General features: G+C 41.5%; 1 protein-coding gene across 2 annotated transcripts in view; it reads left to right on the top strand.

The window, feature by feature from the left end:
• KCNK2 (potassium two pore domain channel subfamily K member 2) overlaps positions 1-22870 on the top strand; it is a 206922-nt gene that overhangs the window by 171477 nt on the left and 12575 nt on the right. For both annotated transcript variants that reach the window (XM_043543656.1, XM_037895724.2), the window contains one exon: positions 183-322. In XM_043543656.1, the coding sequence (XP_043399591.1) occupies positions 183-322 (140 nt within the window). The remainder of the gene's footprint in view (positions 1-182; positions 323-22870) is intronic.

The following is a 22870-nucleotide window of genomic DNA, read 5'->3' as shown; positions in this document are numbered from 1 at the left end:
TTAATTTTGTTGCCTATCTGTATTTGCACTGATGTGAAAAACTCAGTTGGGGAAAAAGAATTTTTTTAAAAGCCTTAAAAATGTACATTTTTAAAATTGAGTGTTTTAGAAAAGGAAAGCATTAAGTACAATTTTGTGTATACCAATATGAAGCACACTTTATTTTTAACTTTGTCTTTCAGGGGGATCAGACATTGAATACCTTGATTTCTACAAGCCAGTGGTGTGGTTTTGGATCCTTGTAGGACTTGCTTATTTTGCTGCTGTCCTGAGCATGATTGGAGACTGGCTAAGAGTCATATCGAAAAAGACAAAGGAAGAGGTAAGAGCATCTTGCATCTAAGAACAACTTGCTTCTTCGTTTATATTTGGATTAGAGAACAGCAAACATAAAGTAAATGTTTGCTTTTAGGGCATGAATCAAAGTTGCCTATATATGAGGTACAGCATGGGCTGAAATAGCTGATGTCATTATACAATTCATTTGTACCAGTCTGGTTGAATATATATTGATTTTATGTCACTATATATAAACTCAGGTAAACATAGATATCAATTAAAGGAAAATATGTGCAGTGGAAAAGTACACCTGTCTTGCTGGAAGGAAATGTCTCTTTTTATAGGAACTATTTTTGATAGTTAAGCCATGCACTCAGTGTTTGGAGTAATAATATTTTATCCAATGAAGTGAGCTGTAGGTCACGAAAGCTTATGCTCAAATAAATTTGTTAGTCTCTAAGGTGCCACAAGTACTCCTTTTCTTTTTGCGAATACAGACTAGCACGGCTGCTACTCTGAAACCTAATATTTTCCTGTGATTTTTCGCTATATGATACAGATATGTAAAGCAAAAGAATCAAATGTACCACCACATAGTCATATTAAACAGTAGGCGACTCCTGGACTTGTTTTAGTGATACATTAATTTGTCTTATGTTACTTGTCATACAGTGCACTGCACCTAAGGCATGGACCATTAAAATATGCCCAGAGGTGTTTTACAATAGTCTAATTCAGTTACATACATATTAATTCGCAGTCAGATGTGTTGGTTTAAGTTCAAATGTGCTTTTTCATGTAAATTTGTTTCCATCATTGGAATGATGATAAAGTAGTTTAATTAAAATGTAATCAGTTAGCCAAATGGCTTGGTTTCAGTAAACATTTGGGGATAAGTAAAACCTCTTTTGGTTATGGCTAATGAGAACAGGCTTGATTAAAAAGCTTTAAACAGAAATTCATTAATTAAGAAAAAATATTTTGTTCAGAAGCAAGATATTCATTCCATGTGCTCTAGGTTCACGTCATCTGCAAATACTTAATCTGCAGTAATCAAAGACAATACAAGGAATCATTGTTTTCAGTGGAGTACAATGTGAACTGCTCCGCTTTATCTAGCGCTGTCTTGTGTTGCCTATGTTTAGTGGTATCATTCAAGTAGCTGATTGCGTAGCGTTGATATGAGTGCATTTTTAGTGTGAATTCATAGTCACTTATTCTGAGAAAAGAACTGGCGTCTAATTAATGAAAGGGTATTAATCTAATCTCCTCTCTTTGAAGACAATATGTGTATTAGATCTGCAGTAGTTAAAGAAGATAGCTGCTCATCTTGGCCCTATTCGTGCAAACCTCTAAGGATGTTTGTAACTTTACTCACATGAGTAGTCCATCTGATGTCAATGACACTACACATGTGATTGCTTGCATTCACAGCATGTTTAACCATTTGCACGTTTGGAACCCTGCTTTCTGGAAAAGTGGTGAAGGAATCTGTGATGCCCACTCAGCACTGGCTGCTAGTAAATAAACAGGTTACTTCAAATCTTGCTGTTACAGCCCTTAGTAATCTTAGCATAGGGGGTGTGTGAGTCTTCCATTTGGGGAGGCTCACATGCGAGCACCGGAAATGCCCTAGAAGTGGGTTGGGCCACTGGCATCTGGACCATGGCCCCGCCCCCACTCAGCCTTCCCCCCCCCATCCCCACCCTGGCTCCACCTCTTGCCTCCCCCAAGGCCCCGCCTGCCACTCACTCTTCTCTGCCCCTTCCCCCTAGGCTCCTGCCACTTGTTTCTCTTGGTCCCCTTCCCAGAACGGCAGGGGCCGCCATGGGGTCAAGGCCCCATCGCTTTTTCCTGCCTTAGGTGAGCGATGGAAGAGAGGGGGCAGGGGGAGGCCATGGGGGACAAGGCAGAGCAGGGGCGGCAAGAGGTGGACCAAGGGTGGAGCCTTGGAGGGAAAAGGCAGGGAGGAGCATGGCCATGGGGAGGCCTTCGGGGAAAGAGGTGGAACAGGGATGAGGCAGAGCATGGGCGGGGCCATGGTCTGGGTGCCATTCCACCCCCTTCTATCGAGCTTTGCTTACGGCACTCCAAAAGTGGTGGCAGGCTGGCGCGCTTCTGGAGGGGTAACCTGCGCCACAGCCATTTTCCCCGCTGCATGGTGGACTTTTGCCTCCCCTGACCTTTTATCCGTGCCGCCCATGGATCTGAGCCTGACACACTTGAGGAAAAACCTCTCTCTCTCTCTATGTTACACTGAGGCAATTGCAGTCAGCTAGGTAATTCTTGTACAGTACTCCTGATATTCCATCTGAATCTTTCCTTTACAAGGCCGCCTTAGCTCAGGAAAGCAATTTCTGGAACCTCCTAGGTAAGGATTTGTGCCAGGCTCCCTTTGTGGCTCTCTTCAGGGTTTAGAGCAAGGCCTTTCTGTTCACGTCAGTGCATCTTTACCAATTCGATCTCCTTTTTTCTTCATCATCTGCTATTTTTGGACGATTTTCTTTCATCCAGTTTTGTGAAAGAAACAAGCTGATCTCTCTGGGCATGTATCCATGTTTTGTTTACGTTCCATCTAAAGCTTATTGAGTATCCCAGATACTCTGTGTGGAGATGGGCACTTCATCACTAAGGGAGAGAGTTTCAGAAGTGCCTAAGAGGCCTTGCCTAGGGGCAAAAGTCACATTGGAAGTCAACAGAACTGGTGCTCCTAAATCCCGTTTACACTTTTGAAAGCTCTCCAGAAATTAATGTTTATCATATCTATTGGTTTCAGTGAACATGCTTTGAATTCTGTGAAACTGCAAGGACTTAATTTAATATTTTTGGAACATTTTGGTGTTGTGGTTGACGCACTGCCTTGGGATTCTAGGTTAGGTTCCTTGCTTTGCTGTGGGTTTCCTGTGTCCCCTTGTGCAAGTCACGTAAAACTGATTCTCATTTACATTAACTTCTCATTGCAGAGTGTAAATGAGAACCTGGTCCTTAATCTCTCTGTGCTTCAGTTTCCCATCTGTAGAATAGAGATAATAAAGCTTCCTTTTGTGTACCCTTTTATTTTCTCTATTAGGCTATGTCTACACTTGAAGCTGTGGATGTGATTCCCAGCTTGCGTAGACATATCAGCTGCCATGCTAAAAATAACACTGCCACTGAGGTGGCATGGGTAGCACCTCTGGCTAGCTGCCCAAGTACATGCCCAGAGGGTCTGGGTGGGTACATATTCAGGATGGCTCGCCCGAGCTGCCACCCATGCTACTCCAGCTACGCTGTTATTTTTAGCACACTAGCTGGAGCAGAGATAGAGCTGGTACCTCTACATGAGCTGGGAATCACACCTCCTGGTCCAAATATAGATGTAGCCTTAGATTGTAAGCTCTTTGGGTAAGGCACTATCGGTACCAAATGTTTGTACAGAACCTAGCAAAATGGAGCCCTAATCTTGGTTGGGGCCTCTATGTACTACCGTGTCATACATTAAGATTTATTTTTATTAATTGGACCTGGATTTTTTTTTAAACTTCACGTGTGTTGATTTTAACTATGCACTGTAGGCATTTGAGTCCAAACTCAATCCTTGGTAAGAGTTAAACAGATACAAGTTGGCAAGGCCTATGGATGCTTTTAAATTCATTCCCCTATTGCATGTTGTCAAGGTTCCTCCCCCACTCTGAACTCTAGGGTACAGATGTGGGGACCTGCATGAAAACCTCCTAAGCTTACTTTTACCAGCTTAGGTTAAAACTTCCCCAAGGTACAAATTAATTTTATCCTTTGCCCTTGGAATATCCACTGCCACCACCAAACTCTAACTGGGTTTACTGGGAAATGTAGTTTGGACACGTCTTTCCCCCCAAAATCCTCCCAATCCTTGCACCCCACTTCCTGGGAAAGGTTTGGTAAAAATCCTCACCAATTTGCATTGGTGACCACAGACCCAAACCCTTGGATCTGAGAACAATGAAAAAGCATTCAGTTTTCTTACAAGAAGACTTTTAATAGAAATAGAAGTAAATAGAAGTAAAAGAATCACCTCTGTAAAATCAGGATGGTAGATACCTTACAGGGTAATTAGATTCAAAACATAGAGAATCCCTCTAGGCAAAACCTTAAGTTACAAAAAAGACACACAGACAGGAATAGTCATTCTATTCAGCACAGTTCTTTTCTCAGCCATTTAAAGAAATCATAATCTAACACATACCTAGCTAGATTACTTACTAAAAGTTCTAAGACTCCATTCCTGTTCTGTCCCCGGCAAAAGCAGAATACAGACAGACACAGACCCTTTGTTTCTCTCCCTCCTCCCAGCTTTTGAAAGTATCTTGTCTCCTCATTGGTCATTTTGGTCAGGTGCCAGCGAGGTTACCTTTAGCTTCTTAACCCTTTACAGGTGAGAGGATTTTTCCTCTGGCCAGGAGGGATTTTAAAGGGGTTTACCCTTCCCTTTATATTTATGACACGTGTTAAGTAAAATGATACTTGCCAGGTGATGCAGCACTGTACAGTGCCAAACAGATTTCTCTCAAGCACCAAGAATGCATACCCTATTCCCTTTCCCCTCCCTTCTCTCTTTTGTAGCCTCAACAAGCATATTCATTGTGGCTACAGAAAGGAACATTTCATTCTTCATATATATATATATTCATGTTCCCTTAGCTAATGCAGGGGTTCAGGATATTGTCATACACTTCTCTCTCTAGTTTTTTTTTTTTTTTGAGGTCAGATTAAATACAGCCCTAGAATAGCTGGCACTATTTGCTCAAGTAATTGCATCCCTCAGGTACTGAAATTTTCATCATGTTGAGATGCAGAGACTCACTGTGTGCTTCTTTAACCCATTGCTCAAGCATGTCTGTGAGTACTCACAACAGAGAATGTTGTAGCCATAGCTGTTAAGGTTTCAGAAGTAACAGAAATCAGCTTGAGGAGTCTGAGTTTTGGCAGATTTTTGTGCTATTCTAAGAAAATATTAAAACACTATCTTTCTATTCTACTCCTGTGCACTTTGTATAAAGGAAGTTGTATAAAAGTATATGGTATTATGCTGTAAGTCTTGTCTGGAAGAAGCTTTTTCTATGTTGATAAATCATAAAAGCTTAACTTGAAAAGCCCAATTACCTCATTCAGTGTTTTCTCCAACCATACAGGATGGTTCCCTGCCCTATTGTGCAAAGAGTTTGCTCTACAAGTGACTTTTCAAGGACAAACATGCTACTCCATTAGTACAATTTTGAGGTTGACTTTTCGACTGACTGAGGACCCCATGATGAAGAAGTTCATAGATTTTTAAGGCCAGAAGGGACCATTATGGTCACCTGACTAATCTCCTGTCTAACACAAGCCATAAGATTTCCCTATATTAATTCCTGTTTTGAGTCCAATAGCTGTGCTTGAACTAGAGCAGTTGTTCCCAAACTTGTTCCGCTGCTTGTGCAGGGAAAGCCCCTGCTGGGCCGGGCCAGTTTGTTTACCTGCCGCGTCCGCAGGTTCGGCCGATTGCTGCTCCTAGTGGCCGCAGTTCGCCGCTCCAGGCCAATGGGAGCTGCTGGAAGCGGTGCAGGACGTACTGGCTGCCGCTTCCAGCAGCTCCCATTGGCCTGGAGCAGCGAACTGCGGTCACTGGGAGCCACAATCAGCCGAACTTGCAGATGCGGCAGGTAAACAAACCGGCCCGGCAGGGGCTTTCCCTGCTCAAGCAGTGGAACAAGTTTGGGAACCACTGAACTAGAGAATGTCTTTTAGAAAAACATCCAATCTTGATTTTAAAATTTCCAGGCATGGAGAATCCTCCACAACCCTTAAGATATTCCAATGATTAATCATCCTCACTTCCAAAAATGTACATACCATTCCCATCTGAAATTGTCTAGCTTCAACTTCCAGCTGTTGGTTCTTGTTATATCTCCTAGACTGGAGAACCCTCATTATCAGATTCCTGTTCCCCAAGATGGTACTTGCAGACTGTGATCAGGTCATCCCGTAACCTTCTCTTTGATAAGACAATGAGACTGAGCTCCTTGAACCTTTCGTGATAAAGCCATGTTTTCTAATCCTTTAATCATTATCCTAACTCTTCTCTGAACCCTTTTCAACATCTTGCTTGAAATGTGGACACCAAAACTGGACACAGTACTCCAGTAGATTGCACTACTGCCAAATATAGAGGTAATATACTCCAACTCGATATCCCTGTTTATACATCCAAGGATTGAATTAGTCCTTTTGGCCACAGTATTGCACTGGGAGTTCATGTTCAGTAGATTTTCCTCTATGGTTCCCAAATCTTTTTCAGTAAAATATTCTTAAACAATTCCTAATTATTATTCACATTTTTCTATTTAAATTGTTTCTTCCAGCTGATTTGGCTCAGAATTTTTTTCAACTTTGGGAAATTGGCCTTTTAAAAGCACCACATAAATATACTACTGGTTTATTATGTGTGCACATTACAAGTGTAATCCAGTCTTGATCACTTGCACCAAAGCAGCCACTGATTTTTATTTTTATTTTTAGTTCTGAGATCAAGTCCCTCTTTATCTGACAAGGTGAGGTCTAATATAGAATTTCCCCATATATTGGATACCACTTGTTTTTTGAGTGAGAAATTTGTCTATAATTTTGTAGAAATGTCAAGGAAGTTTTAGTCCTGGCAGCATGAGATCACCTGCATATGTCACTCAGATTTAAGTCCTCCATGATATTTACCCCTACACATTGTAGATAGATGTGTAACTAGGCTGTCGTTCTCTGTCATTTAGACACCAATTAGTATTCCATTTTGTGCTCTATCTGTTAGAACATTAATCCATAAGGATTCAGGATAGCATGCCATTCCCCCTCCCTTTTTGGTCACTCATACCTTCATAAATAAGTTATAACCAAGGATTTTAAGATTCCAATCAAGTGAATCTTCCCACCAGGTTTCAGTAATATCAGCTTCATCAAATTCATACTGATAAATGAGCAATTCTATTTCATCTTATTATCTGGGCTCCTAGCGTTGATGCACAGTCAATTTAAGAATTTCTTCTCTTCAAGTTCCCTGGTGCCTTGATTAAAATTTTATTCCTTACATCTTGCTTTTGTGCTAAATGGGTGCTCCTTTGTTCCCCTTTCTCTTTCATTGTTGGGAATGCCCACTTGACTTTCTGTCATCCTGGCCTCCCCACAAGGTTCTGCACTCGAGGAAGTCAGAGCAGATTCTGAGTGAACCTGAGTATTGTGTTCGTTTGGCTTTCAGGTAGACACTGGAGCCAAGTTCACCCATGGTCTGTTCTGGTTTTCACTGTGCAGATTCTGGTGGAGGTCCCTAACTGGAACTCAGATGCCACAATGATGACTGCAATAGAAAATTCTAAATAGCAGCCTGATGATTTACTACACATCAGGACATTTGATTCTCTTTCCAACTCTGGAGGAATTGCTCATTTTGTCATAATTCAGAAAAATGAAATTGATGAAATCCAATGAGAGAGAGTTTAGTATAAAATCTATAATGCCATAAATGATGCATTGCTAAAACTGAAATAATTCAATCTATTTAGTGGAATATATTGGACTCCATTAAAATATTCTGCTTAAAATTAAGGACAATAGGGATTTGCTGAAGGTGTGAAGTAGAAATTGAAAAGCAGTGTATCATGGATAGTAAAACCATGCATAACTGATGGATTATGAGACAGGTTAAAGAGGTATTAGATGTCAAAATACAAGCTATGCCTACATTTCTGCTTTCATTTCCCTGTACTCCTCCACTTGCTCCTTGTGCCTTCTCAATCCTCTCTCCTTTTGTCTCCTCCGCCCACTTTCTGCTTTACACCTTCACTCATACTGCCTGCCTCACTGTTCTCATATGCAAACTAGCTCTTGCAATCCACTGCTTTTTTTCCAGTAACTCTTCCTACCACCTTCTCATCATCAATAATCCCCAGAGCTTCCCTCACCTGAACTATAGTCCTGTCTCATTTGTTTGTCTTTGATAACTTGGCTTGTAAATTCTTTAAGACATTTTGTCTTGCTCTATTAATTAAACACAATATACATTTATAATAAGTGACTTAAAAATGATGGACCTAAACAGCCATATCCGGGAAAGATCCCATTGAAGTCAAGGAGTTCTGCAGGATATGGGCCAATCATAATAATAAGCTACCCCAGCCTTCTGTGCAGTATTGTGAACAACATTAATCCTAGCTATTCTTCCTTATTGTAAGAAGTGGCTACATGAAGCTTTCATAATGGCAAAACCAATTGTGCCATTAAAAGAGTATCCGTCCCCCTAGAGAAACAGAATTGCACTTAAATAGGCAGCAGGTTCTGAAGGAATGATGTACAGATTGAAGAATAATTCTGACATCTTTTAAAAAAGCCTGTGAAGAAACGTTATGGACCCTTTGGAAAAGGAATAACAGTATTGCCTGCATAAATTATTACATTTTCTATCAGAAAAGAATCGTGTGCGTATTTTCCTCCTTTCTCCTTTGTTGTTTGAACAGTTTATACAAGAAATATAATATTAAGAATATATTTTTTTTAAATATATTCAAACATGCAGTAACTTGGACTCTCTCCAGATACGAACACAGAGCCAGAGGTTTCAGAAAATCTGTTCGATAAGTACTGTAGCAGGCCGCTCAAGAGCTCCATCCAAAAATGAGGACGTGCCCTCCAGAAGTTAAATGTAGATGAATGATATTCTATTAGTATTGAAGAAATGCAGCTTCAGTATTTGCTGAAAGGCACTAACGTTGGCTGTATGATTCAACAAAACTACAGTATGACTCCACTAATTTGCCAGTGTCCGAGAGAACGTTTGAAAAGAGCTAAAAACTTTTGTCCAACCAACTGATGAGATAAATATTGGTTAAAGGAAATTTTGCTACTGCAACATATGTTTTATTCAACCAAGCTGCAGTAGCTGATGACAATCCTCAGTTGTTAATGTCAACAGTTACGGCAGAGTTACACAGCTAGAAAAATATTACGAATACAGCAATAAGGCCTGCAAATTACCCAGGTTTTATGGTAGATTTGTCATGACCCTTTACTAAGAAAAGTAGAACTGATTGTAAATTAGTTGATTTGGGCAGACATAGCATTTCCTTATTAATGCAGTTCTGTAAGGTTTGGTAGGGAGTGTTAGCTGGCCAAAGCAGAGCCTGGTTTACAAGGACCATATAAGTTTTAATAGTATTAACAGCTAACCATGGTTTTGGTTTTTTTCTTATTGTTCAAGGGCAACAGGCCTGCCTTTCTAAAAGCAGAAGATTCCATTAGCTTTGCCCCTGTTCCCACTGATCAATAGCAAAATTCCTGACATCAATTCCTGAATCAGGAGCAGATTAGCCCTATTATTAAGGACATTAACTCATTAAGAATAAGTGTCTTTTAAACTACACCTGTGGAATAGGTCCTGAATCCCTGTTCAACCTGCTGTAATCTGGTATGGCAGCACAAAGTAGTCGGAAAGCCACCTTTAACCAGTCATTTTGTGAATTTTCCCAGCACAGAGAAATTACTCCCTCCTCCCCACTACTGGCCCTAGGCTAGGGGGAGGAGGCATGGCTGCCATACTGTTCCGCTGTGGTCACCTCCAACTGGGAGAACAGCCTTCTGAATGCCAGGACCAGCCCAAACAACTGAGAGCAGCCCTCAAGATGTTCTAAGTTGCTCTAGGGATCAGTCCAGCCTCAGTTGTAAAGCACCCATCCCCTCCTGCCTCCCTCCCCAGCTCCTATACAAATCAACCATGTTTTAGTCTGTGTCTTTGATAGCTGCTTTCATATATGGCCATAATAATCCACATAACCCTATTATCGTTGCTTGGGTTTTTTGCTAAAGTCAAGAGTAGCAGATCAGTCCTTAATTGAGACTTAGGAGATGGTCTTATTGATGATTAATATTATCTAAGTTCTACAGTCCTATGTAACCTTTCCTGCCTTTGCTAATATTTTGCTTAAAAAGGAATTTACAGAAGGTATGGAGGGAATAATACATTTTATTGTCCCAACAGAAATAACATTCATAATACCATTTTTGAGATCCCACAGGTAAGTCTGTCAGGAATAAGTGGTGGTGTGATGAAAAACTACACCGCCCCATTGATGATACACTTCCTTTGATTTTTTTAAATGAATTGTTCATATTTTTAAAATAGAATTACTTTGATGAAATGCCATTGCATTGCTGAAGATTTTTAATTATGGGGGGTACTCAGTAATATCTCAATGTTTTTACTGTTAAAAGTATGATAACCATCATGCCTGTCAGGAGTTCAGATGACCCTAATTTAGACTCTTGCAGCGCACTTGAGAGTTTGAAATGTATCAGATGGGGTGGGAAGTGAAAGACAAGCAGAGACAGAGGTGGGAGTTTTTGGAGGCTAGATCTGTTGCTAGAATCAATTCATACAGCAAGACAGACGAGGAGTCAGAAAGGCAGGGGAGCATGCTGTGTGCACTAATCTTAAGTAGGCGATCTGTCTCTCTGAAGTTCAGCTTTGACAGTACTAGCTTTCCTCAAACAACGTCCTCTTCATTATTCTCTAGACTTCGATTACTCTGAACTCTAATTTGGTCTTTTGACTATATGTTCCTTTGAAAGGCAAGATTTCAGCAGGAGTTCTCCCTTGTAGGATTTCTCTTGACTTCTGAGTGCTGCTGCTCTTAAATTGCTGTGTTTCCTGTGAGAATACATGCCCAGGTCAAGTATTTTAATAATTTTAGGCTGGGATTTTCACAGGAACCTAAGGGACTTAGAAGCTCAAATCCCATTGAAATTCAATGGAAGCTGAGTACCTAGCTCCCTTAGGCTCCTTTGAAAATCGCAGCCTCAGGCTCTGATGCAGCTCCTGTTCAAGTTGATGGGATAATTTCCATTGACTTGAATGGAGTTGGATAAGGCCTTTAAAGACTGGATCTAGAACTTCAGCAATGAAAAATAGTGACTTCACTTCGCTTTGAAATTTGAGGGGAAAATTATTATACTTGTAGGTAGAGCACTGCAGTGGGACTAGGGACGCAGGACCTGCTGCCCTAATGAGGGAGCAGGTAAAATGTACTGCTTTGTGGGTGTGATTGGCTGGACCAAAAAATCCCACACTGTGGTATTTTGCAGGAAAATGCTAAATCTCTCATCAGTTTGTTGTAAATAGAATTTCAGCAATGTAAAGCAAGTCTTGGGTTTTTTTAAAAAAATAAAGGTTTTAATAGTTACATTTAAGTGAGGGATTTTAGAGTAGCTTGTGAATCGTCATGTCCATCTGCTGTCTGATGGATAAAATTGACAATTTGTCATGTAAGTCTACTTCCCAGCATAGACGTCATGCCAGAAAGACTACTGTATCATCAAACATGTCTAGCTCCATCTATAATAAATGTTAAAAGTTACAAGATGCTGATACATGGCTCAACTAATACGGAATTAAAGGAGGTTAATGTCCTCATGACTGATGAGAGGAGGCTGAGGGAAATGGGCTTATTTAGTCTGCAGAAGAGAAGAGTGAGGGGGGATTTGATAGCAGCCTTCAACTACCTGAAGGGGGGTCCCAGAGAGGATGGAGCTAGGCTGTTCTCAGTGGTGGCAGATGACAGAACAAGGAGCAATGGTCTCAAGTTGCAGTGGGAGAGGTCTAGGTTGGATATTAGGAAACATTATTTCACTAGGAGGGTGGTGAAGCACTGGAATGAGTTACCTAGGAAGGTGATGGAATCTCCATCCTTAGAGGTTTTTAAGGCCTAGCTTACTGGGGGGAGGGATAGCTCAGTGGTTTGAGCATTGGCCTGCTAAATCCAGGGTTGTGAGTTCAATCCTTGAGGGTGCCATTTAGGGATCTGGGCAAAAATTGGGGATTTGAGCAGGGGGTTGGACTAGATGAATTTTGGGGGAAGTTCTATGACCTGTATTATCCAGGAGATCAAGCTAGATGATCACAGTTGTCCTTTCTAGCCTTGGAATCTATGAATAAAAGCAATTTGTCACTGGTAGTATATTTACATAAGTATGTAGTATGTTACAAGGACAAAAAATAAATTTTGATCTTAAGTGGTATATTACTCTATATTTGTTTCTTTCAAAATAATGGAAAGGCTGGGACTCTTTTCAAGGAAATATCACCTGTTATGCAGCATTTTCAATTATCTGCAAGAAAATATAAAATAATTGATGGTAAAGTTTGCAGATGACCAAAACAATTGGTGAAATGGTAAACATATATATAAAGTCAGGTCACTTCTACAAATGGATACTGGGTAAGCTGGATTTATATGAATGTGTGTTTTAATAAAGTCAAATAAAAGATCATACATCTAAGAACAAAAAGTGTAGGTCTCACTCACATGATATAGGACTGTTTCTGGAAAGTAGTGAATCTGAAATATACTTAGCAGTTGTGGTCAATAACCAGCTGAACATGAGCTCCCAGTGCAGCGCTGTGGTAGACTGGGCTAACGCAATCCATCACTGTAAACAGAAGAAGACCGAGTAGGAGAAAGGAAATGTTATCTTTACAGACATTAGTGAGACCATGACTGGAATACTGCTTCCAGTCCCATCCAGTTCTGTGCTCCACACTTCAAAGGAGATGTAGAAAAATTAAGAAGGGTTCAGAAAAGAGCTACAGGACTTATTTCAGGTTTGTAAAATATGCTTTAGAGTTGGAGATGTAAAAAAGTCGATCTATTCCGCTTATTCCAGATAAAGTTACGAGGTGACTTGAAAACAGTCTGTAAGTACCCTCAAGGGGAGAGGATAGCAGAGAGCACTTTGCTACATGTGTGTCTGCTAGCCTAAAGTACAATGGCTGGAAACTGAAACTAGACCAATTCAGACTAGAAATAAGGCACACATTTTTAGGAGTGAGGGTAGTTAAGCATTGGAACAACTTGTCTGGAGCTATGGTAGATTCTGTATCACTGGCATTCTTTAAATCAAGATTGGATGTCTTTCTAAAATATAAACCTGTAGCTATGCTAGGGTGACCAGACAGAAAGTGTAAAAAATCGGGATGGGGGTGGCGGGGGGGGGGGGGGGGGGGGGGGAGGGAGAATAGGTGCCTATATAAGAGCCTCCAAAGTCAGGACTCTTCCTATAAAATCAGGACACCTGGTCACCCTAAGCTCAGCCAGAAGTTATAGGCTCAATGCAGGTGAAATTCTATGGCCTGTATTATGCAGAAACTCAGATTAGATGATCATAATGGTCCCTTCTGGCCTTTAAACTTATGAATTTAATGAAATCTAGGACATATCCAGTGTTTGTTAATGAAGCAGATTATCTTCCTTTAATGGTTATATCTCGTGCAGCCTTGCCAAGGGTCACGACACTCATGCAGGCCACCACTCATGTATTCCTGCAGCCCAGATTGAATGTCTCGCATTCTATTGGTCTGCAGGAATGGGTTGCAGTTGTGAGCCTCCCCCCCCCCCCACGCCAGCGATGCCAGCTGAGCAGGCACCACAGTGGCCTAAATAGCTTCTATATTGTTGCTTCCCCTGCTGGATCTGAGGAGCTGGTGTGGAGCAGGCTAGTGACAGCGTTGATAGCAGGAGAACATGGAGGCTGTAGTGGCAGGGATGCGGGTGGGGGGAGGCTGTACTACCCACAGGTGAACCAGCCCAGCTTCCTCCCCAGACACTCCCATCTGCCCAACCCTCAGCAACTCCATCCTGCTGCCCCCATCTTCCCTCTGGGCATTGTGTTAGCCCCCAGTTTATTCCCCTTCTACTCACCTACATCCTTGGTTACCTAGCTACCACTCAGCCAATCGCTAGTCAGCCAGCTATCTCACTGGACAACACCACAAACTCATTTCTCCTCCATCTTCTCCCTGCTTCACCCGGACACTCCCACAAATCCACCTTCCTTTAGCTATGCCTAGATTCACTCAACCCCCCTTACCAGTTTTCTGCCTAGACACCCCCAGAAACACAACTTCTCTTAGCTGCTTCCCAGTTTTCTCCAGCTTCTTCCACCCAGACCCTCTGGTAGCCCCCATCCACCCTCATCTTTCACCCAAACAGCCTCATAAACCCACATGCCCTGGCTTCCTCCCCTCAGACAGCCCTACCCGACACCCACCTATTCCCAAGGCTTCCTTCATCATCTAACTGCCTACCACGGCTACCACCTTTTGTGCAGCTTTAGGTAAATTGAAGGTTATGGTCATATACAAATTACTGGAAAATATGTAAATTATGCAGTGAGCTAATTCGTATCTTTGCAAATAATTTGCATAAAGTTTCACAAATGGAACTGGACAAAACTGGACAGCTCTGCAAAAATAAATTGGAGTGAAAGGTGAACAAAGGGGTAAATTTAAGCTGAATATCAGAGAAGATTTCCTAATTACAAGGATAATTAGTCTGTGGAGTAAACTTCTCTAGGGAGTGGTGAGGGACCCTATACTTCAGTAATGGTATAACTGGACTAGGTATGAGTAGAAAATGTACTATAGTGAGGAATCTTTCATTAACTTCGGTGTGTGAAAAGATATAATGAACAAAAAACTATATGAAAAGGTTGCAAAGTCAAACACTCAAAAAATAGGAGATTCTACCTTTTGTACATTTGCACTGTGATGTCTATTACTATGTGTATGTAAAGCATGTAGCACTCTGGGGCCTAATCTCATTTGGGGCCTCTGGACACCACTGGAATACAAATGGATGATGATATTATGACATAGATGTCAAATATTTAAATTTTAGGAGACCCATGAAAAAACTGAAAGCCGATGCAGAAGTAGTCTTTGCTGAATGACTCCTAAATATTTTCCAATTGCACAGTGCTGTATAATGGGACAAATTCATTACTACTGTAAATGTTCGAGTCAGTGCAGTTACACCAGTGATGAGTTTAGTCCAGCTTGAATTTTTCTCTCAAAATGTAAGTAACAATTGGGAAGTGCACAGCTTTTGATAACATGTTCTTCTTTTAGAATGAGGACTAGATTATTATGAGAGGAAAAGGGGAAAACAGGTCACTTTTAGTTAATAAATCCCTTATCTCTTTATAGTTATGAATTCTAGTATTATTTTGTGAAAGAATGAGAGCCTTTGTCGAATGCTTTTGCATCTTGAGTAGGAGTGTGCTTCACTGTAGCTGGCACATCCAAGAGTCTGTGCAGTCAATCCAGGATATTGGGTGAGGTGTGTTTTATAGAGAAGTGCTGCATTCAGAAAGGCAATAGTTTCTAGGCGTTTATATTTGAATCAGATGTTAGAGAGGCCCAAAGCACTGTTAAACTCATAAATGGTTCTGGCAGAAAATACATCCAGATGCCTTTGCTCAGATGTACTAATCCAACAACTGCATTTTAAAAAAATCTATTTGAGATACAGTTCCCCTCTCATACATTTTGTGTGCTGTTATGAATGAAAAGTATTAACTGGATGGCTATTGCACTATGGTGCCATGCACTTTGAAAACTTTCTAAATCTACTCCTCTTAGCTGTTAAATTTCATATCCTGGAAAAAATTTGTAATGGAATTTTTTTTAATGATTAGAATGGATATTTTGTCTCTTTTGCATATGTCCCTGAAGTAGTAATTTTCATACTGGATGATAGTGACCGTCTCCATGTACCAAATAGGTCAGACAATGCTAACAGGATCAGTGGAAAAGAGATTTTTATTAATGAGAGATTCAAAAAAGAGTGGCAATTAGCTAAGTGAGCAGGAGTATTGGTATCATTAACCATTAGTGGCGATCTGGCTGAATTGATTCTGAGTGGAATTTGGCCTTTTCCCCCTTCTCAAAACAATATTTCCCGATTGTGGGTTATAGTGCTATAGATTCTGGTTTTAATTATGAAATGCTCAGTGCAGTCCACCATACGTTGCTCCTGTACTGAGCACCCGTCACAAAGAGAACATAGCTACTAAATGCAATGAAGTGCACATAACATGAAGATGGGGGGAGGGATAGCTCAGTGGTTTGAGCATTGGCCTGCTAAACCCAGGGTTGTGAATTCAATCTTTGAGGGGGCCATTTAGGGATCTGGGCCAAAAATTGGGGATTGGTCCTGCTTTGAGCAGGGGGTTGGACTAATGACCTCCTGAGGTCCCTTCCAACCCTGATATTCTATGAAGAAGTCTGTTCATCTAGTTCAGGGACACTCCTCGGGCTCATAGTCTACTGAGCCCTAGAACAACTGAGTTGTGCCTTGTGCATGACCTGGAATAGATGGCAAGATGATTCTAAGCTATTTTTCCACTCTTTTCATCCTCATCCTGACCAGAGGCCAAACCAGGTCCCAGCATACCTTAGAGCAGCCTAAGAGCTACTCTAACTTATGCTGACTAGAGCAGTCCCCTAGACATCAGTGATCATTGGAGAGCACTGTCTCTGGCCATCTCATGCTCATGGCCCATGCAGGAATGGCCCCCTCCATCTGGGTAAGGGGAAGGAAAAGGTGAGTGGTATGGACCAGCTCTCTCCATCCACTAGAAATGCTGGAGCACAAAAGAGCCAGAGCCAGGAACCAGAATCAGGCCTGAGGTGTTTTTGTTGTGGTGGTGATGATATTGTTGTTTAATATTTGTATTGTGGTAGTGCCTAGAGGCCCCAATCAGCTATGAGGACCCCATTGTGCTAAGTGCTGTATATCTGTATAATGAAAAGACTGTCCCTGCTTCACTTATTGTTTCTAAATATAAAGCAAGACTGCTGGTTTATACAGCAAACAGAAGGGGAGACCACAAGGTAACAGCAAGGTAGTTATGACTGTGGCTACATTTTAGTCAAGGGTATTTTTAGTAGAAGTCATGGACAGATCACTAGCAGTAAACAGAAATTCACGGCCTGTGACCTGTGCATGACTTTTACTATATACCCCTGACTAAAACTTGTGGGGTTGGCCCTGGGGGTGCCACGGGTGCTGGGGGAACGGTCCAGGGGGTGTGGTGGGTGCTGGGGGAGCGCGGGTGCATGGAAGCAGCTAAGGGGGGGCGTGGTCCATGGAAGCAACTCAGGTGCTCATGGGGGGGGGGCTGGGGTGCTAGAGGGGCGTGGCCAGGGAAACACCGCAGGTACTCGGGGGAGGGAGTTGTGGCCCAGGGGACACCGTGGCTGCTTGGGGACCAGGGGTGGAGGGTTGGCAGGGCTGGGGCAGGTTCCCTTCACAGCTCCTGAGAAGCGGGGACCCCAGCTACTAGCTCCATGTACTGCCGCCGCTCTGCCCCAAGCCCCGGTTCTGCAGCTCCCTTTGGCTGGGAACCGCAGCCAATGGGAGCTGTGGGGGCGGTGCCTGTGGGCGGAGGCAGCATGTGGAGTTAGGAGCTGAGGGAGGGGAGCCCCCTTCTGGGGAGCCCCCCCAGGTAAGCACTGCCCCCCACCCCAATCTTGAGGTCCCCCCCAAACTTCTGTGCTGGGGTGCAGGGGGGCCTGAGACTGCCCCAGCAGCAGCCAGTGCAACTGGCCCAGGGGCTGCCTGAGCTGCTCAGGTGGCTCCCAGGCCAGCTGCTCCGGGCTGCTGCAGAAGTCACAGAGGTCACAGAAAGTCATGGAATCCATGATAAACACGGAGCCTTAGTTATGATTAGTGTAGTAAGCACGCGCCACAGTGCCCAACCATTGGCCTCTACTACCTGCGAGGGGTCAGGATTTGAACCTGTGCAAATAATGGACATTTCAGTTTGCTGGGAATTAAAAAAAAAAACTTGTTTCAGGCCTAAATTTTTGGCAAATAGAAAAGTCAAAAATGTTTTGTTTTGAGTCTAATGATTTTTTTAAAGTTGTTCTCAACCAAAACACATTTGTGAAATCAATCTGAAGTCACAAATTGTTTTGGTGTTGTCAAATCTTTTTTTCACTAAATGCATAAAAAAACAAATAGTTGGAACATTCCAGCCAGCTCTACATGTGACCTTCATCGCCACAGAACAGATCTTTCATATGAGATCTCTCAGTGATTACCATCTTGGTTTTTAAAAATAAAAATAAATAAATGATCTTAATCATTTAATAGTTGTCCTGTGCTCATGTTCCTCTTATTAGCTAATGTTTCCCTTTATTGTGGAAATGAAGAAGTCATGTTCAACCAATAGCTGCCCTCTTCACTGTTACTGTATTCTTTTATCCGTTAAGTTCTTTTTCAGAAAGTTAAATATGAGTAAGCACCTAAGGATTATTTTTAGACATTGAACTATTCTACTGCTAGATAGCTCCTGAAAATTATTCTTTCCAACTTATCAGCATATAGGTATTTGTAATCAGCTGTTGTTCTCACCCTGTTCTGAAGAGAGTATGCACACAGCATATATAGTCCAGGTTTACTGCTTATCTGGAGTTTGTTTGACTTTATTGATAACTTAAGGAAAAAGCCATGGATGATCTTTCTCACCCAAGTAGGCTGTTTTTAGGGTTTTCTCTCAATCCCAGCTCTGTGTTCCTTCTGCCTCAGAGAGACACTCAAATCTCTTCTATTATCCTGCTTGGAGTTAGCTGTATCTACCTTCCAGCATTAGTCAGCAGAAATTACTTTGAATATTTGTGCAGAGTTCTAGCTCCTGAGCTTAAGGTCACTCACCAGAAGAATCTGTGTTCCTTGGCAGTTCTGTGGAAATTGTCACCCCGTAGCAGCCGCAAACAGCAAACATTTTTAGAATATGGCTAGGAGCATAGTGAACCCAGGTCTCCAGAAGTGGAAGGCTAGTGTGTTAACTTAAATCCCATAGGGGAGAGACAATAATTGACTCATAAGCTCAGTGTGCTTTTTCAGTTGCAAAGTCATGCTAATGAGCACATAAGAAACTTGAAGTTAGCCATGGTTTTGTGACAGAGTTGAGAATAGCTCTCTGTAACCACGGATTCAAATTCCAGTAGGACTGATTTAGTCCTTCAGCCTTCCAATGTCAATAAACGGAGTCTAGTACTTTTGGAGTGAAACTTTAGTACCCCTTTTTAGTATTCTGTGTGGCTCCTGAAGCTCCTGTGACATCTTTTAATAAGAAAAGGGATCCTTAGCTTTCCAAATCGCTTTCCGCTATTGTTGGGCAACCTGCTGTGTGCCTAACTGCCATACATGCTCTGGGAGGTGCCCGCCTTCTCTGGCAAATTGGCATTGCATGGCTATCAAGTGCCTGGGGAGCGTTCCAAATGAAAGGTGTTAAATGCATGTACTTTATTCATGAGCCAGTAAAAGATATGACCAAGTCTCTCGAATACCCTTTTGATATCTTTCCCCAATAGTATCCATACTCTATTTTTAAAAATAAAGCACTTTCCAGTTTTTAGGATTTTAAGTCCCAAAACTATGGGCCAAATCAATTCCTGGTATAATTCCACTTCATGTCAATGGAATTAAACCAGAGATGACTATAACTCAAAGGGTCAAAGGATCAAGTAAATCTTGACATTAAAAGTTAAGATTTAGCCACTGATAATGTAATATTGGGAATCTTCTCTGAGAAATGCTTGCACAATAAACTGAACTCTCTATTATCCACTACTCAGTTAGTTGATCCTTGTGTCACCTTAATACATTGGCTCACTTTTGATCGTTCTCTTTCCTGGCATAATGTTGTAAGTAATTGAAGCTGGCTTTATTTTTTATAAACATTAGTAGGTCTCATCATCATTGTGGTTGTGCGTTGTCTGAGAGAGAAGGAAATTGTTTCCATCAAAAAGAAGGAAGTGAGCCACATCTTTAAAACTGTTACTTGGGAGTGCACTAAAATTTTCAACAAGTAGCACTTGAGCATCAATTAGTTAAAGCTTATATGGTGCTATGAAAATGTCAAGTGCTGCATGATTGCTGAATACTATTGGGAGCAAAGAAATTATTGAATGTCCAAACAGAAGCCCAATCCAGCCAAAATAAATCTCTCTGGAGTATTTCCCGTCTCTCACTGTCCTATGGGAGGGGGACAGTGCCTTCATAATTTTCTTGAAAATTTGGTTCTAGAACAGGGGCAGTCTTATTTTTTGTCAAGGTCCAAATTTTTTGGTCAAGATAAAGTCAAGGTCCAGACTCCAGAGAAACATTTTTCACACTGCAATAACAATAATGATAATAAGTAAATAAAAAGATTTCAGGGTCCATTCAAAAGCATCTAGTGGTCTGGATTTGGCCAAAGGTCTGCCTATTGACTACCCCTGTTCTAAAACCTGCATCTCCAAACATTCAGCCCCCTGTAGATATTGAGCCAGTGACAACCTGTGCATATGGCTTTACATGGTCAGGTTTGTTTTACCGTCAAAAACCAACCTTCTTGAATATTACAAATTGACATATTCTGAAGCATTACAATGGGTAGTCACAAATCTATACGTCAATGGAAGTACGGAAAAATAGATGTCAGAGTCTCCTCTTTTACATGAAGCATTTTATATAAATCAGCAGCAAACATCCAGTGTATGAAAAGGAGTGGGTAGAGGGTGGTTAGGAGACTGGAAGGGACTTGAAGATCTGTAGAGCCACTCCACTTTCAAATCTCTCCTTAATACTTTCCTTTGCTGTAATGCATACAAATCACTCCCAGCTAGATTGACCTAGTTGATGACTTCTATCTTTCTCCTCAATTCTGTTCGTTTTCTTATAGCATCATTTTGCTTTAGCCTCCTGTTGCATACTATCTGAACTGTAGATTATGAACTTACTGGGGCAGGAATTGTCCTTTGTTGCATTACATCTCTGTACAGCATCTAGCACAATGGTGCCCTGATCTTTGGCTGGGATTGCTAGGCACTATCATAATACAATAGTAATATATAGTAATAATTAGTAATAATTCCCCCATCGTTGTGGGGAATGACAGACAGAAGTCTAGAAGAAGCTACTTTGGTGGGGTAGTGGTATTGAGGAGAGATAGGAGGACAAATAGTGAGAAAGATGGAAAAGAGAGCCAGGAAGCCCAAAGAGCCTTTCAGCAGCGTGAGCCTTGAAGAGGACCCCTCTTTGTAACAGAGGGGCAGTAGTAGCTTCTGTATGTGGCTAAGGTTGTTGCTGTGCAACAAGTTAGTTCAGTGCAGTAATGCCCGCAGGCCAGAAGAGCTGTAGGGGAAGAAATAGGCCAGCTCTGCTGCTCATGCCATGTATCAACCCACCCAACAATTGCCCTGTTGCCTTGCTTCCTATCTATATGAATTACATTTAAAAAAAAGAGCTGAACTGTACAGTTTCTGAGAATATTGCATAAGAGTTTCTCCAAAGACAAAACATGATGTACTCTCCTCTTCTGCGAGGACAATGTGACACTTTCATACTCTTTCTAGTTTTGACTCAGACTACTGTGTCCAAGAGAGATTAATTCAAAGTTTTATTTTGAAGAAGAGTTCACCTCAGGGAAAAATGAAATTGCAGTGCTCCGGAGGAATGTATTAGTGGTAATTGTCAGACATTACAGACTTGGGAGCATGTGCTTTAAGAATATCTGTAAACCAGGCTTCACATATTTCTCTACAGAATTAATAGGGGGATATCTCCAGCCCCAGCCCACCAAATTGTTATTTAATTCCTATTTTTGGCTTAAAGTAGCTTTAGGAAAATGATTAAAATGCACAAGCCAAAGAAAATAATGTAAAAGTACAGCTGTCAAGGAAAAACAAACAAAGTAAATAGAAATACTTACTATAAAATTTCCTTTTTCCTCTCCTATGATACACAGTACTTATCTATCTCCTTATATAGCATCCATTATCACAGTAGTTGAGTGTATCTTAATTAGAAATAGTGATATCTCCCTTCTTTCCCTGTGAATAGAAGTAAATTGCTTGCTAAGATTATAGGGTTTTTGTGTGTGTGTGTGTGTGCGTGTGTGTGTGAGAGAGAGAGAATGAACTTGTAGCGGGAAAGCTAAGTCAAAGGATGAGTTTTGCATTTATTTCTGAAAGTGGAAAGGTTCATAGTCATTCTTGCCTCTTCTGGTAGGGAGTTCCAAAGTCTCTCGCAACTCCTGTGCTATTTTTTAACAATTTCATAGTTCCAGTGGAACACAGGAACTGTTATTGGAAGTCATGGTTGCAGAAGGAGAGGCAACCTTTCAGATGCTTAAGATCAGTTTGATAAAGGGCTATTAATATCAGGAGAGAGGTTTTGAATTTAACTCTCTGCAAGAGGCAAGAACAGAACACCTGGGTGATGTGCTCACAGTAATGTGTGTCACTAAGAAGATCGGTTAATGTGCTTTGTACCAACTAGAGCTTTCTTAATGTGTTTAGTTTCATTCCTAGTACGACTGAATCAAGCTTGGAGGTCATGAATGCATGCCTTGCTGTGGTCAGATCGCTGTCTAATAGAATGGGACTCAGTATTGCTGGATGGAAGCAGGAATTTTTGTTGATTGTGATTTGTTGTGGTTGTTTGGGCACCTATTGCAATGAGGAGTCCTAAAGGATCGCAAGGCTGCAGGCAAACTTGAGGATCTGAGGGTAAAGGTCCCACATAGCGGGGGAAATTATAGAGACACAAGTCCTTCAAAGTTAGAGTGACCAGATGTCCCGATTTTATAGGGACAGTCCCGATATTTGAGGCTTTTTCTTATATAGAAGCCTATTACCTCCCACCCCCTGTCCCGATTTTGCACACTTGTTCTCTGGTCACCCTATTCAAAGTGCTTTCCGTCCCAGTGGCATCATCTCAGTCTTGCC

The sequence above is a fragment of the Chelonia mydas genome, chromosome 3 (assembly GCF_015237465.2).
Source record: "Chelonia mydas isolate rCheMyd1 chromosome 3, rCheMyd1.pri.v2, whole genome shotgun sequence".
Lineage (NCBI taxonomy): Eukaryota > Metazoa > Chordata > Testudines > Cheloniidae > Chelonia > Chelonia mydas.
This window is presented reverse-complemented; position numbering and strand designations above follow the sequence as displayed.